The sequence below is a fragment of the Gymnodraco acuticeps genome, unplaced genomic scaffold (assembly GCF_902827175.1).
Source record: "Gymnodraco acuticeps unplaced genomic scaffold, fGymAcu1.1, whole genome shotgun sequence".
Taxonomy (NCBI): Eukaryota; Metazoa; Chordata; class Actinopteri; order Perciformes; family Bathydraconidae; genus Gymnodraco; species Gymnodraco acuticeps.
Genome location: NW_022990512.1, coordinates 425,701 through 441,859, shown reverse-complemented (window position 1 = coordinate 441,859; position 16,159 = coordinate 425,701). Strand labels below are relative to the sequence as shown.

General features: G+C 44.5%; 1 gene segment (V, D, J or C); it reads left to right on the top strand.

Annotated features, from left to right (window-relative positions):
- The first annotated feature begins 10,234 nt into the window (after nucleotides 1-10,234).
- LOC117553187 lies at nucleotides 10,235-10,846 on the top strand. The segment is given in 2 exon segments: nucleotides 10,235-10,339; nucleotides 10,419-10,846. Coding segments are annotated over 2 exon segments (474 nt in total).
- Nucleotides 10,847-16,159: the final 5,313 nt, after the last annotated feature.

Genomic DNA, 16,159 nt, shown 5'->3' with positions numbered 1-16,159 from the left:
TCCCGCAATAAGTTAGAATTTGTCTTGGTAAATTCTGTGCCAAGGGATATTTTATAGAGCAAAAGAGGGAATTTAAATCTGAGTAACAAGCAATAGCTCCAATGCAAAGGATTTAGCAGTAGAACTGTTAGAATCTATAGTGAATTATGCAAAGAAAGATGGCAAGACGAAACTCTGTCTATTAGCATATGGATCATTAGAGCTTGAATGAAGAATACCTCAGTATCAAAGAGGAAATGGAAAATAACCTTTATATTATTTTTCTCATTGTTTTTTAACTTTACACTATTAGTTTTCTTTTCAGTTATTTTTAATTGATATACGCTTACACCCTAAAAGAGTATTCATTTAAATTAGATTTTTTGAGCACATCTCTCCTTCTTTTTCGCTGGTTCTCACACAGCATGGAGGTGTAGGGCTGTCAGGTCGTTAAACTGATAAGAGTAAATTATGGCCCAGTGCTTTCTGCCATTAGAGGCCAACTGAGTAAGAGGAGAAACAATCACCTTGCTGTCTATAGAAATTACAGAGCAATATGGAATACACGACCCTCTTGAGAAAACCCTTGGTGAAGTTTTATTTTAACTGAAACAACTTTTTATGAATCAGAGAAATGATTTATACTTGATCTTAGCTATATTGTTGAGATTAATACCTCAGCAATCTACCAAGAGGATTTGAACCTGCCTAGCAGGACAACTTTAGTCACAGTGCCTCAAGTGAAGCCAAGTCCTGGACCCAGGAAACCTGTGCAGCATGGATCAGCGGCTGAGTCACCTGTCCCCCTGTGGAGGATGATGTTTCGTCCAGCTCTGTGGGACAGGCTGCATCTCTACCCGCTGAGCCACTCAGATCGCAGTGGATTTCCCAGAAAAGGATGACGACTACCTGATAACTGCATGGTCAGATATCAGACGCCAGGTAGCAGCAACCCTACCTACCCCCTGCCACTGGTCCACTTCACCATCTCCAACCCGGTGACTTCGTGGTGGTCAAGGACTTCCGGAGAAAGAGCTGGAAATCCAACCGTTGGCAAGGTCCCTACCAGGTGCTCCTCATCACCTAGACAGCGGTCAAGGTCACAGAGAGAGCCACGTGGGTCCATGTCAGCCACTGCAAGGTCGTAGTCACAGGCCAGGAGAGACGGTAGAAACAGACGACAACAAGTGACGTGTCCTAGTCACCAATGGCAGACGACAACAAGTGACGTGTCCTAGTCACCACCAGCACCACACTGGCACCACATACACCTAATCTCACACTGCACACACAGGATGTCATGAGCGAGTGCCAGCTAAGCTGTTTCATTTGCCTCTGGTTTCTCGTTTGTGCTATCATTGTGTGGGGCCTCATTGACCTTGTCACAAAGTCATGAGCGACTATTGACGAGGTCTAAAAAATCCATAACAAATGTCGACCGAGTTATCTGGCCTTTCGTTTGGAGGTGTCATCCAGGGAGGAACCTCAACCCCTCCATGGTCAGGGTCAAGGATATACATCAGATAGCCACACTCTCCTGCTTCAAAGGTAAGACTGCACCCTGCCACTCACACTTAGGTAGGAGCACACTCCATTTACTGATATCAAAATCCTTCGGGATTCTTTAAACAGATTAAAAAAGAGTTGTCTGAATTGAAACAGCAGTTAATTGAACCTGGTTCTTCAGGAGTTAATAGAGGTGAGATCTTGCTGACGTTGGTGGATCTGAGCCAAGCAGTAAACTTACATAGACTCAATAACTTCGGTCAGGTCAATTAGTAGGTCAGAGTCATTTACCGGAATAAATTATCAGGACCTCGCCGACTCTAAACATGGCGGTACATCTCATATCGCATCTGTCAAAGCCTGGGTTTCATAATAAATTGGAAGAAGAGCTGTTCTCTTCCCTCTCAGACTCGTGTCACAAACCACACAGCCCTCTCCGTGACGCAGCTGCTCGGCATTGTCGTCAGCTGGTCACAGGGGGGATTCCCCTGGGTCTTCCCCACAGGGGGAGTCTCCAGAGGTGCTTCATTCACTGCAGAAGCCTGCTGTTTTAACCTATTGGTTTATAAACTGCAGAGCTCGAGGCATTCCTCTGTCCCAGATATGCCTTACACACGGTCATAATAAATCCACGAGCACTGTTATAACGCCTCGTGTGGACAGCATACACACACCTCTCATCCTCTGGGCGTGTACGCGCCTCATGATGAGAGACGGAGTGGAATGCAGCGTGTGGAAACTCCCTCGCAGCCCTTTTGCTTCACGGGCAGCAGCGGCGAGGGCGTGGCACGTCACCATGACGACCATTACGGCACATCACAGAGAAGCCTCTCCCCCCAGCAGTTCCATGGGATGCAAGAAACACTCCTGTTATCCCAGGAACAGTGTCTTGCGCGGTTTACTCCCGCTATTTTTCTAAATCTCGGAAAAGAACGGGGGAGTCGCCCCGTTGCTGTACAATCAAACATGTGTTGATTTGCACAGACAACAGGCCACGGCTATGGAAGCAGCCTACCTCAATCGCCAGGGAGGAGTACGATCTGCGCAGCTTCTGAACGCAGCCAGGCGGCTGATGTTCTGGGCGCGCACACACGTTGCTCTCCATCAGAGCAATGTATATTCCCGGCGAATTTAACCGAGGGGCTCGCAGAACGCAGCAGCCGTTGTATGCGAGGAGTATGGAGACTCAGACCGGTGTAACGCACACTGGCGCCTCAGTGGGATTTGGCTTTGGTGTTACGCGCACTAAAGCAAAGCCCCATTTGAACCTTAGACAGTAACAGGCCCCTGACATTAGGCCTATACTAAAAATAGTAGGGGCTTTTAACAGCTTGCCAACTTACAGGCATCCTCTGCATAGCAGTATGAATAGCCTTAAAAAAACAACCCACTCTGTGGTAACGAGAATCATGTGTCTGAACCAAATGCCCTAAGTGAAGCCGTTAGTCTCATCTGACTGACCCAAGGGTTGGTGTTGGTATGACAGGGAGGCTTCCAGGTTTTCAAAGCAGAAGTCACCCTTTCAGTTCATGGCTTGGTGGGGGGAGTGGCCCACGTGAGAGAGTATCAACGGCTGTAATGTTCAGTTTGAGGAGCATCATTCTCTCTGGGAGCAGGAAATGGTGTCCATTCTCGGACCAGACCATTCATGTCATTTCATGTAGAGCAGCCATAGCATCTCTGCGACTGCACTCAGCGGGACTGTAGCAGGGCAGAACTGGGTGACTCTTAGTGAAGCCGTCCAAGGCCATAGACTAAATGGAACCACGTACTAACAAAAAGGGACACAAGGTCATCAATGTCTCTCTTTACCATTGGCCTAATTGCACAACAAATTAGTGGGAAAAATGTGGAGCACTAATCCATCATCATGTGAAATGTTGAGTTCATCTAAATAATTACCTATGAGTTGAAGTCAAATTAACATTAGAACTAAAGTCAGTCAAAATTGGACTTGCACGGATCCGAATCTAAGCAATACACCATTTTCCCAGCTCTGTAATGAAAAGGATAACAAGATTAGGTACATTACAGGAGTGTTAAAACACCCAAACATGCACACGTATCTTATTCTAGTAGAGATTAGAGGACAAGGTCTAATGTTGTGAACAAAATTATCAAGTCAAAGTTATTTTATTTATTCTATGTTATGTACCACATTTAATTGAATAATGAATCTGGAATTACTAATAACTTTAAAGAAGGCAACAATTTACAATGTGGATAAGGTGAAAACGTATCCAATGTGTGTGAGTGTGTGGGTGTGTGAACAGCTTGTCTGCCCAAGGTTTAAAACATTTGGGACAGCAGTGAGAATGTTATGAGAACCAATATAATGGTATATGGTATTTAAAATTGGGCTCGAGTAGAACCCCTGGATTTGGCTTGCAACACAAAATGATACTGAGTTTCTGTAGGACTTGGAAGTGTTATGATTCAAAGTGTGGGCCTGTGAAAGAGAGGCCCTTGGAAAACAACATCTATTTTTTAACTGTAATTAATATTTTAAAGAGATTGTCGAAGGTTTCAAACATTTATTATGCACACAATAAAAACTTCAACAAATATATTGATCCAGGCTTAACCAGCGACCTTTACTCTGTTGTTCATAAGCTCGGTTTCAGAAAACTTTAACAACTATTTTAATTTGAGTAATGTCTATGGAGACCAATTGGTTGATACTAGAAATCATTTGAAGCAGTTTAATAAATAATGTTAAACTATTTTTAAAACTGTAATTGAACTTCACCTTATATTAATTATCTGATTCCAGTGGCCAGTTGGAACAGATAATCAACACAGTTTCCATTTTGCAGCAACAGCGCAAAAGGTTTCAACAACAATTAGTATTATGTCTGAGTTTAGTTCTGTCTTATCTGCTTTGTTTCGGAATGTGTTCAATACATTACGTTTTTATTCATTATTACCATACATAGATTTAAGAATAAATGAAACAAATATTACAACATTGACCTAAAAAACAAACAGATTTTGCAACTCTGATCTCCTCAGGCAGGTCTCTGAGGGTCTCAGGGTGTAAGACGGGGCATAGGGTTTATACAAGTTCACAAAGATATCTTAACATTCCAGCAATACCATTTAAGAATGGATTCTTAAAGCAATATAATCTTCTTTTCTTCTTACACCTAGCGCACACCCTGAACAGTGGGCTTCTTGTTTACATATTCCTCTGCACACTCAGAGGCAGGACATAAAAACACTCTTTTGCTATTTATTTTCATTTTGCAGCACATTTATACGACCAGAATTTTGCTTTACATCTTTATATTATTTATTTTTCTCAAGTCATTTACTTTTGGTGAGATAACTAAAGTTTAGTTCATTTTACCCTGTCTATGGACTGATTCATTATTAGTTGTTACAAAACATCCACAAGACGGCGGGACAAACCAATATAGACCCCCCTACAAACAATCAGACAAACAAAACATGAACTCGTAATAAACACCAGCGCGACCGCGAAGCTCTTCAGCTCAATTTAGTCCGAATTAAGAGGTTTCAGAGGGGGTGGGGAATTATTAGATGGGGCGCCTTGACTCACGCGTCCACCCTTCTACAAGTGCTAAGATCGTGCCTGAAGACCGTCCAAGAGCGATAACTAGCTTATCCTCTTGCGACACCACTACTCTATTCTAGTGGCGCTGTGCCCCCCCGACCAGGAGAACATAGACTTTTTCCGTTACCCTTTCTCTCCAACAAGAGCACAGTTAACTGTAGTCCTACTCGACCAGCCTATACACTTACTATCGAGTTCATCACAACGATGAAACACAGTTTTGTTCTACACTTGCTTGCCACTGCCCACCCGTGATAAATTAGCCTAGCATTTTATGTATGCACCCCGGACCGCCACCAGCTCCTCTAGCAAAGAAGGGAACTGTGGCGCATCGGGTGATGCACGCACCTCACGCGGCCCCGTCTTACCATGCACGTTAGAAAACGGTCACAAACAACGAGTGCTTTTAGACCATCTCGTTTTTAATAGAGACGGCGGTGGTGTGAGTTAAAGCTGTGACTTTCTCCCTCTCAGCTGCACGGCTTCAGCCCCACAAACACAGGGAGGTATTTACACACACACCCGCGGCTGCTGCTGGAGCCGTGTTCACAGAGGCGATAGGAGTAATATCTCCGGCTGCTTATTTCCAACTTCTGTGTTGGCCGCTGAAACACCCAGAATTCAGCGATTTGTCCAATACAAATCTTTACATTGCTTTCATACAGAAGCTCCACTTTACTGATGCCTTTCTTTAAGGTTTCTCTAAACATGAGCTGTGCATGCTTGTATGTCACTTTCGTCCCGAGCAGCACACACAGAGGAAATCAGCCAGGACTGAGTCCCCAGACACTGATCTCCTGGGTTTATTATCCCCAAATGTTCATTAACCAAAAACGAAACACAGCCGCTCAGTTTCACAGCTAATTTTAGGATACCGTCAATCACAGATTCTGGTAAGGCAATGTCCAAATGTGGATTTGAAATCACACTTACCAGTTCTGAAGATTTGTTGGTATCCTGCCGACAACGCCAATTTGTAAGGGAAACTACTGTGTAGCAATGCAGTGGGAGTCACCGACTCAGGAAGAGCAGGAGCTTTGATGTCAAACACTGATGGTTTATTTGGGAGCTTCAGCCGGAGAATTCACACCACAAGTCCAAGAGCCAGAGGTTCTGACTTCACGGTAGAGTTGCCACGTCAATTCTGAAGAACTCTACCCCAGACCCATGTATTTAGCTAGTTCCGAGAGCATCATCAACATGCTGCATAACAAGATAAAATCATAACACCTCTATCAGCTGACGCCAACAGGCAGGAACAGGGAGACAGAACACTGAGAGCACAGCAGCCAAGGTTACGAGGTGCGTGCGCTCAGTCAGGACAGTTTGAACTGATAAACTGGGTCAAAGTTATGGGCCTTGGAAAAATATTTCCCCAACAAGAACTACATGTTTTAAATATGAGAAAAGTACTTTGATGGTTTAAAACCAGTAAAACATGATTCTCTGGCCCCGCCCACTGACGTTTATATCAACCAATGAGATGATCTGTGAGATGTTTGAGGAACTAAAAGCACAATCATCTGATGTTGAGGAGAAGGGCTGAGCAGCAGAGAGGCTGTTTCCTGCTTCACTTCTGCAGGAGAAGAACTCATCTGCTGACTGTTTGACTTCAACATCTCCAAAGACATGTTGCTTTACCTCTGTTTACTCTTCTCTCTCTTCATAGGTGAGTGTTGGAACAGAGACAAAGTCTCATTCAACCCGCTGTATTAGCCAGAGATTTCATACCTGGAGGTTTGATTGTGTAAGGCAGCAACCGTTGTGATCTATGAAGACATTTGGTCATGTTTTATCTCAAACTGATCAAAGATGACAGGAAATTGAAGACCCTCCGTTGAGTCTCTTAATGTTAAAATCTCCTGCAGACTAACTGACATGAGTAATTCTCATTTTGCAGCCCTGGGCTCCATGAACAGCATAAAGCCAGAAAGAAGTGAAGAACATGTTGCAGAGGACAGAAACATCAGCCTGACATGTAAATATGAGGGGGCTATCTACAATATCCAGTGGTACCGACAATACCAGAGATCCAGACCAGAGTTCCTGCTCCACATCACAGAGGCAGGAGGGATCCATCCCACTGAATCTGATTTCTCTGCTCACATTGACAAAACAGAGAAACGAGTTGATCTGGAGATCATCTCAGCTAAAGAGACAGACTCTGCTGTGTACTACTGTGCTCTGAGGCCCACAGTGACAGGAAACACCAACACTCTGTACACAAACCTCAGGAGCACAGACAACACAATACTGCCCAACATCCACCAGAGGGAGCCTCTCTCTGACAAACATCAATAGTTTGTGATCATACAGTAATGTCATTTACCTGCTTGATCATTTCAATGATACTGTATGTACATTTCACTATTATGCAAAAACATGCGCTGCCTTTGATTCACATCCACAGGTTCAAATGTTTAACTAAACCATTAAATCTGTCCTTTTATCACACGTTGAAATAAAAGTAAGTAGTCTCCATGAACTTAAAATAAGTTTTTCTGTGAGTCTGTAATTTGATGTGGTGTACCACAGGGTTCAATCCTAGGTCCTCTCACTTTCTCATTGGTTTCAGTTCATCTCTGAGCACAATGTGATCATAGGTTCTATTGGAACAGCAGCTTGTGTTGTGGTGTTCAAGACCTTTTAAATATTGAGTGATGAAGCAACATTCATATTAGATTAAGATCATTTAAAACAGATTTCTCTCTCGATGAAACACTTCTCACTAATCTGTCTTCACGTTAATGCAAGTCATTGTTACGTTTTTATTTACTAACTGATCAAACACTTTAAATCACCTCTCTCAATAAACTGGTACACATCAAGGACTTACGTTTTGATTACTTTTTTTCTTATCTTTATAAAATACAATTCTCTGTTGGTCTGTGATTCATTGTGGTGTCCCACAGGGTTCAATCCTAGGTCCTCTGACTTTTTATTTAAAGACTGCCTTTGGATCTGTTACCCAGGAGGAAGTGTAACTGAGAAGTGAAATACAGATCTAAGAGGAGACAGAGAGATTCAGGGAGGAGCTAAGATGTTCCTGAACTATAGAAGAGAGAGGAACTTCCATATTCACCAGAGTTCAACACAGACCATCATCATCACCTTCATTCAACATGCTGTCATTACATCATTATTTCATTTTTGTATGTTTAGTGTCCGTTCTAAGAGGTATGTAACATTCTGAGCGAAAACGTTTAATTACAGTTTAATTTAATGCGATTTAATAAATGATTTCTTTGAATTAATCCTCTCTCCAGTCAGCTGTGAAGATCTCACTCCATCAAAGCAAGAAGAGTCCAGTCCAGAAGGCAGCTCTGTTACTCTGTCCTACAGATACTCCAAAACTATAGCAGCTAATGATTATTTCTACTGGTATCGAAAATATCCTGGAAAACCACCAGAGTTCCTCATCCTTCACTGGGGAACACAACCTGCATCAAACTCTCGACTGTCCGTTAAATCAGATGAGGATAAAACCCAGATCTATCTGAGCATCTCCTCTGCTGCAGTGACAGACTCTGCTGTGTACTACTGTGCTGTGAGGCCCACAGTGACAGGAAACACCAACACTCTGTACAAAAACCTCTGGAGCAAAGACAACACAATACTGATCAACATCCACCAGAGGGAGTCTCTCTCTGACAGACTTTAGGGAAACAACACAACTAATGTTCAAACAACTCAACCCCCAGCAGAGAGGCCTCCTTTATTTGATGCTTCAACACCACGTTACTTTAACTTATCTCTCACATGTATCCTAATAATGTTCAATGAGAGCATTCCACCAGGTGCCAGACTCCTGATGGACCTTCATCAACACTTCCTGTTTTTCATATTTATTCCCACAGGCCCTGAAATCTGCAGTCATCAAACCACTCTTAAAGACAAACCTAGGCGCTTCACTGATGAACATTTATAGGCCGGTTAAAATAATAAAGAAGTTCAACAACTGAAAGACTGTATTGGAACTAAATAACTGTTTTGATGTGTTCCAGTCACACAGCACTGAGACTGCTCTAATTAACGTCTTAATGACATCCACTTAAACACAGACAGTGGCAGAATCTCACTGTCAGTATTATTAGATCTCAGCGCTGCATTTGAAACTGTTGACCACAACATATTACTAGACCGACTGGAAAACTGGGTGGGACTCTGGCACTGTTTTTATTGGTCTGCATCCTACTGAAAGGACAGGAAACACTTTGTTTCTATAGGTAACTCAACATCTGAGTGGACGAATATGACCTGTGGGGTTCCTCAAGGCTCCATCATGGGGAATCTTCTCTTTAACATCTACATGCTTCCACTAGCTTAGTTAATGGATAACAATGAAATAAGTTGCCATAGCTATGCAGAGGACACACACGTGATAACATGATAACCAGGAGGAAGTGTAACTGAGAAGTGAAATACAGATCTAAGAGGAGACAGAGAGATTCAGGGAGGAGCTAAGATGTTCCTGAACCATAGAAGAGAGAGGAACTTCCATATTCACCTTCATTCAACACAGACCATCATCATCACCTTCATTCAACATGCTGTCATTACACTATTATTTACATTCCCTACTGTTAGTTTCCATTCTAAGAGGTACGTAACATTCTGCAACACGTTAATCTAATTGCTGCTCTCTCCTTTGGTAAGATAGAAACTACAACATGTTTCTAGGTAACTGTTTAAAGCTACTGATTGTTCTCCTTTAATCCTTCATCTGTATTGATTCATCTCTTCCTCTGCATGGTCTCTTCTTCCCCAGAGTGTAAAGGACAAGACACAGTGACCCAGACAACAGGAGAAGTCAGCGCTACTGAAGGAGACACAGTTACACTTGGCTGCACATTTAAGACAACTGACAAATATCCCTATCTGTTCTGGTACAAACAAGAAGTCAATGGTTACCCAAAGTACATGTTGATGCGTTACTCAGCAACTGGAGTTAATGCTGCAGAGTTCCAGAAAGACAGATTTGATGCTAAAATCAACGAGACATCAGTTCCTCTGCAGATCTCCTCTGCTGCAGTGACAGACTCTGCTGTGTACTTCTGTGCTCTGCAGCCCACAGTGACAGGAAACACCAACACTCTGTACAAAAACCTCTGGAGCACAGACAACACAATACTGCTCAACATCCACCAGAGGGAGCCTCTCTGTCAGACTTCAGCAGAGTTTATCAGTCCTCTTTATACTCTCTGTAGCTCAGAGTTTCTCAACCTGCAGATATGATGCATCTGGTTATCTCAGTGTTGCTGGCTGCTATGAGTCTTGGTATGAACTCTTTGAAATCAGTCCAACATTGAGATGATTCTCTAACAAGTCCCTGATACTGTTTGTTGCTGTTTTACAGAATGCAGAGCCCAAAGAGACAACGTGCTGCAACCTGAAGCAGAAAAGACTGCTACTAAAGGAGAGGCAGTAACACTTGGCTGTCACTATAACACCACTTCATCAAATGACTATCTCTTCTGGTACAAACAGCACGGAGACAACAGCCCCACATTCATCCTGAGCCGCTTTAAGATCGGCACGGGGAAAACAGAGGACGAGGACAGATTCTCATCCACACTGGATTCAAGCTTAAGATCTGTTCCTCTGAAGATCCAGAAGCTTCAGCTGTCTGACTCTGCTGTGTACTACTGTGCTCTGCAGCCCACAGTGACAGGAAACACCAACACTCTGTACAAAAACCTCTGGAGCAAAGAAATCACAATACTGATCAACATCCACCAGAGGGAGCCTCTCTCTGTGTCAGACTTTAGGAGACAAGACATCTAACGTTCAAACAACTCAGCCCCCAGCAGAGGCTTCCTTTCTCTTCACTGCTGGTTCATTCTCTATCTCTTCAATACATATGTATATGTTGGTCTGACTCTCTTTCAATATTAAAAGATAGGTATTCTTTTTAAATAAATCACATGTATCTGACTGGATCTGAATGTGTTGTGGACTTGCAGAAGGTTTACGATCGTGCTCCCTGAGTGTTGTGGGAAGAACTGAAGGACTTTAGGCAGGGGTCGAGTTATAATCTGAGCTTTATGGGGGTCTTTAAAACTAACTTTAGTGGCGGAGATAAATATATCAATAACAGCCGGGTAATAACGTTAATAACGGGTGATATTTGTTTTTATTTTTGCCTATTTACCTCGTTAACGTAAATAAAGCTCATTACATTGAAAAATACATTATTTGTGATTAAAATAATGGTTGTTGGTAATGTATTAGCGACCCCCACAGTTGTATGACTTCCCTGCTTTCATAGGAGCTCAGACCCTCCTTATGAGATCAGCTCCCATTGGCTCCCACATAACTGCAACCCTGAGTTCAGGGTACCAGGGTCATTCATATATTCAGTCTCTCTGTAACCGGAGGAAGAACTTCCATCATGTACTCGGCACAAACTCAAACACATCCTCCAGAGAGTGCTGCTCTCTGCCACGTGGTCCCATGTTAGCGAGTGTGTACCACAGGGTTCTATCCTAGGTCCTCTGACTTTTTATTCACAGACTGCCTTTGGATCTGTTATCCAGGAGGAAGTGTCACTGAGAAGTGAAATACAGATCTAAGAGGAGACAGAGAGATTCAGGGAGGAGCTAAGATGTTCCTGAACCATAGAAGAGAGAGGAACTTCCATATTCACCAGAGTTCAACACAGACCATCATCACCTTCATTCAACATGCTGTCCCTGCTGAACTCAGCCTTTTCTCTGATATGTTTTGCAATCTTATCAGGTTTGTTGTACTCTTGCTTTCTGAGAGTGGTTTTTCTAAAATAACTTTTATAACATGAAATAACAGAGTTCATCTTTCCCTTAGGCGCCAGCTGTGCAGATCTGACTCCAGTCGAAACAGGAGAGTTCAGTCCAGAAGGCAGCACTGTTACTCTGTCCTACAAAGCTGGATCTAATGCTTTGTATTACTTCTGGTATCGACAATATCCTGGAGAACCACCAGAGTTCCTCATCTCACACTCTGATTCAGGCGCTGTAGGAACTAACACAATCCCTGGACTGAAGATTACAGTGAAGTCAAACCGAATCAATTTGATCATCTCCTCTGCTGCAGTGACAGACTCTGCTGTGTAATGAAAGCTTTAGCGCAAGTTCAATAAGGAAGACCTAACTCGAGTCACTCACACGTCACTCTATGGCTCCCTTCCCCCCTCATTAAATATGAGGGCGTCATGCCTCAGCAGCCAATCGCTGCACATGCTAAATGCCTTAAATACCTGCTCTTCCTCCCTGTCAGTTGTCATTGCAGATGATCACACGCAATGGTAGTTGCAATACAATACTGCTTCTCGTGAGAAAAACCGTAAGAAACAACTAGCTCAAGATGTCCAACTCGGACAATTCGGAACACGAACCTTCTCTGGAAGTCTCCGATCCCGGTTCGGCTCCCCACAGCGGCTTATCAACAGAGGAAGACTTCCTCATCGCCCGGCTCCTGCAGCAGGGCTTTCCCACAGCCCCAGGCCTCACTCTCTCTCAGCGGCGATAGCTCTCGGACCAGGTCTCCAGCGTAGCTCCCCAGTCCGGGGCAGCAGCTCCAGCCAGCTTCCCAGAGAGCAGGACGAGGCCGCAGCCGCGGAGGTAAAAAAAGGGCAGGAAGTCGAGCCCTCCAGGATCCCGTCCCCCTCCAAAAAATCCACCCCTTCTCAGGCTCGCCAGTCCGGGAGCGTCACACACCCCTATGGAGAGTAGCGCGGCCGGCTCCCTGCAATCCCTGGCTAGCTCCATGATAGCTATCGATGCTCGCCTCCAGGCTCTGGAAGACTCCGCCACAGGAGCTTCAACTTCCGTTGCACTCAGGTACTAGTTTTAACGAAAACGTTTGCACTCGACCCTTACACAGGGTTGGGTCGTAACGGAATACATGTAACGGTGTTACGTAATCGGAAGAAAAAGAAAGAAAAAAAAAAAAAATCAGTATATTCAGCTGGCGTTACATTTGAAAAAACGAGTAAACTGAGTGCAGTTACTTTCGTAAACCTGAAGTGAATACTTATTGGAATTATTGGTGGAAAGTTTCCTCACAATGTAATATTCATTACCGGCAGAACCGTGTGCACAGCGCTTCAGCGTATCTGCGAGCGAGAGATGTAGCGTGTCCGTGAGGCCCCGCCCCGCACGCAGATGAGAGAGAGAGAGAGAGAGTTCTCTTTCAAAACATATTGGAAGGTAGAAACGGAGATGTTTAGATAAAACGTGGAAGATAACGTTTATGTAGCATTTATGTATTGTCGAAATTATGACATTCATAACGGGATCAAATCTAACTGAATGGCCTGCTGCTGCCGAATGCATGGGGCAAGTAACTGGGAAAAGTTTTAAAAGTGATTACATCGTTTCAGATAATAAATAACGATAATGTATTCTATTTAGGGGCGCCTTTCAAAGCACCCAAGGACACCTTACAATGCATACACTTTTCCAAGGAAAGGTTTTAAGACAGTACAAAGAATGCAATCTGGGTGAGTTTTTCTTTTTATGTGCGGTGCAGATGAGAGAGCTGTCAAGAATGACACTAAAATGTCGTGTTCGTGCTCTTCATAAGCCATTAAAACAGTAAAATACGTGTCTCCCGTTCACCAAAACATACCCATCTGTTATGGAAAAGAAAGTATTCTAAAGAGAAAGAAGAAAGGAAAAGATAGAAAGAAGAGGAAAAGGAGAAAAGATAAAAAGAAGAGGAGGAAAGAAGAAAAAGAAGAGGAAAGGAAGTATTCTAAAAGTAATCTGCCACCGGTACCGGCGGGATCGTGGTTAGTTTCCGATGCGCAGAAGAAAATCTGGCCCACCCTATATTTTTACAGGCCCACCCTAAAGTAAATTTCTGCCTACGCTACTGGTCCGCACAGCAGCAACAACCAATCACATGAATCTCTTGCCCCCGACACACAAAGCAATAGCAATGTTAAAACTAAGTAAACTGGAAAGGAAAAAAAATCCCCAACAGGCGAAAACCTACCAGTTTCACCCACTGTCCCTGCCTCCTCCCTCCATGCCTCGCTCCTCTGGTTTGTATCCCGGTAGATGAACAGAGACTGATCATACAGCACCGGGTGATTCACTACCGCTATAATGAATTTTCCCTCACATTTTTGGAATATGAGGAATTACCTGCGTAGTCTCTCCCAACATACACGCGGTCTGATTGGCTAGCGCTTGTACCGGCAGATTTGCATAAACGGGACTTCATTGGCTGACGCTTCTGCCGAGGCGCCAAAAGTTGAACATTGCTCAACTTTTTGAAGCGAGCAACGCCAGCAAACGCTCCACGTCGCTTCCCAAAATACAGTTCTACTAAAAGTGACGTCACCCCATTCAAAGTGAATGGGCAGAAGCGTCGGAATCTGTAACGCACGCCACCGTGTGGACGGGCCGTCACAGTGGCTCTGCGCCAGAAACATAAAAAAAAAAAAAAAAAAAACATTCTGGAATATCACCCCTCCACTCCCATTAACATCCCTCAGCTAGCAGCTGCGCTATCTACAGATTCCGTGTTCGTTGACTATCTCCCGTCATGGCTCTCCCAAGGCTTCAGGGTAGGAGCCCTCCCATCTCCCACAGTGACTTTCGTAGCAAGAAACTTACAGTCAGCCGCTAAAGAACCCAACATAGTTTCCCAGCTCATCGACAAAGAACTTCTCAAAGGATATATAATCGGTCCTTTTAGCTCCTCCCCCTTCTCAGTGTTCCGTTCAAATCCCATCGGAATAGCCACACGTAAATAAAAGGCTGATTTTCGATCTGTCCGCTCCCTGCTCCGGCCCATTCTGCAGCGTCAATAGCATCATCCCTCCAGATCAGTTCTCCCTTCACCATGCCTCAGTGGATAATGCAATAAAGATGATCAAGTTCACAGGGCACGGAGCTCGGCTCTCCAAAGCGGACATTACCGATGCCTTCAAATCATCCCCATTCATCCGTCTCAGTGGAACTTGTTCGGTATTAAGTGGGAGTCCAAACTCTATCTTCGCGTTCGCACGACCTTCGGGTGCAGAAGCAGCCCCTGCATCTTCAATTCCTTCTCGGAAGCGCTCCATTGGATCCTGCTGAACATCGTCAGAATCCCCTCCGTCCTTCACCTACCGGACGACTTCCTCCCCATAAACCCGCCACAGGACAGCTCAGGGATCTCACTGGCCAAGCTTAAACACTGCTTCAGGAGTGAGGTGTCCCTCTCTCCAAAGAGAAACGTTAGGTCCCGTCACACGCTTAGAGTTCTTAGGCATCATCCTCGACTCCATAGACATGAAGGCGTCTCTCCCCTCCGACAAATCGCAGCGCATCCAGGACATCACCAAGTCATACTGCGAGCAACAAGTTATCACAAAACAACAGTTGCTCTCCCTTCTCGGACACCTCAACTTCGCCATGCACGTCATCCCCCAGGGGCGCTCGTTCATCTCCCGCCTCCTGGACGCAGCATCAGCGGTCGACAACCTCCATGACTGCGTTTTCTTAGACGAAGGCTGCCGCTCAGACCTTCGGTTCCGGTCCCTCCTGCTCGCCCACTGGAACGGAATTACTTTATTTACGATGGCCTCGTGCGTTCCTCTGACTCAATGAGGTCTTCACGGATGCCGCCCATCCATGGGTTTTGGGGGGTTTCTTCCAGGGAGAGTGGTTCGCAGGGTCATGGCCCCGTCAATTTCTACCCAAGCAAGTTCTCACTAAATCCAGCCGATCACCCATATCATACCCGGGCATTCCTTCAGGATAGGTGCAGCCACCTCTGCTGCTAATCAAGGTCTCTCTACCTCATCCCTACAACAACTAGGACGGTGGTCCTCCTCCGCCTTCACAACCTTCATTCGTCCGGACATCAGCGCCGTACGGGCTTCCCAAAGATCTCTCAGACCCTAACAACTATGGTAGTTATACATATAACTGGTGGTGGCTCAAACACATTCACAAGTATACATGTCTCACTAAGGTTCCCGATATTCAAAACTGCATTCCTGTCCTAATTCCGCGGGCCCCGCCCACAGGGAATAATGTCTCGTCTCACGCCGCAACTACAGGTAATGTGCTTCATCTCCGGCACACAGGTATTTCATTCCCAGGCCTTGCTCAAACGCATCAG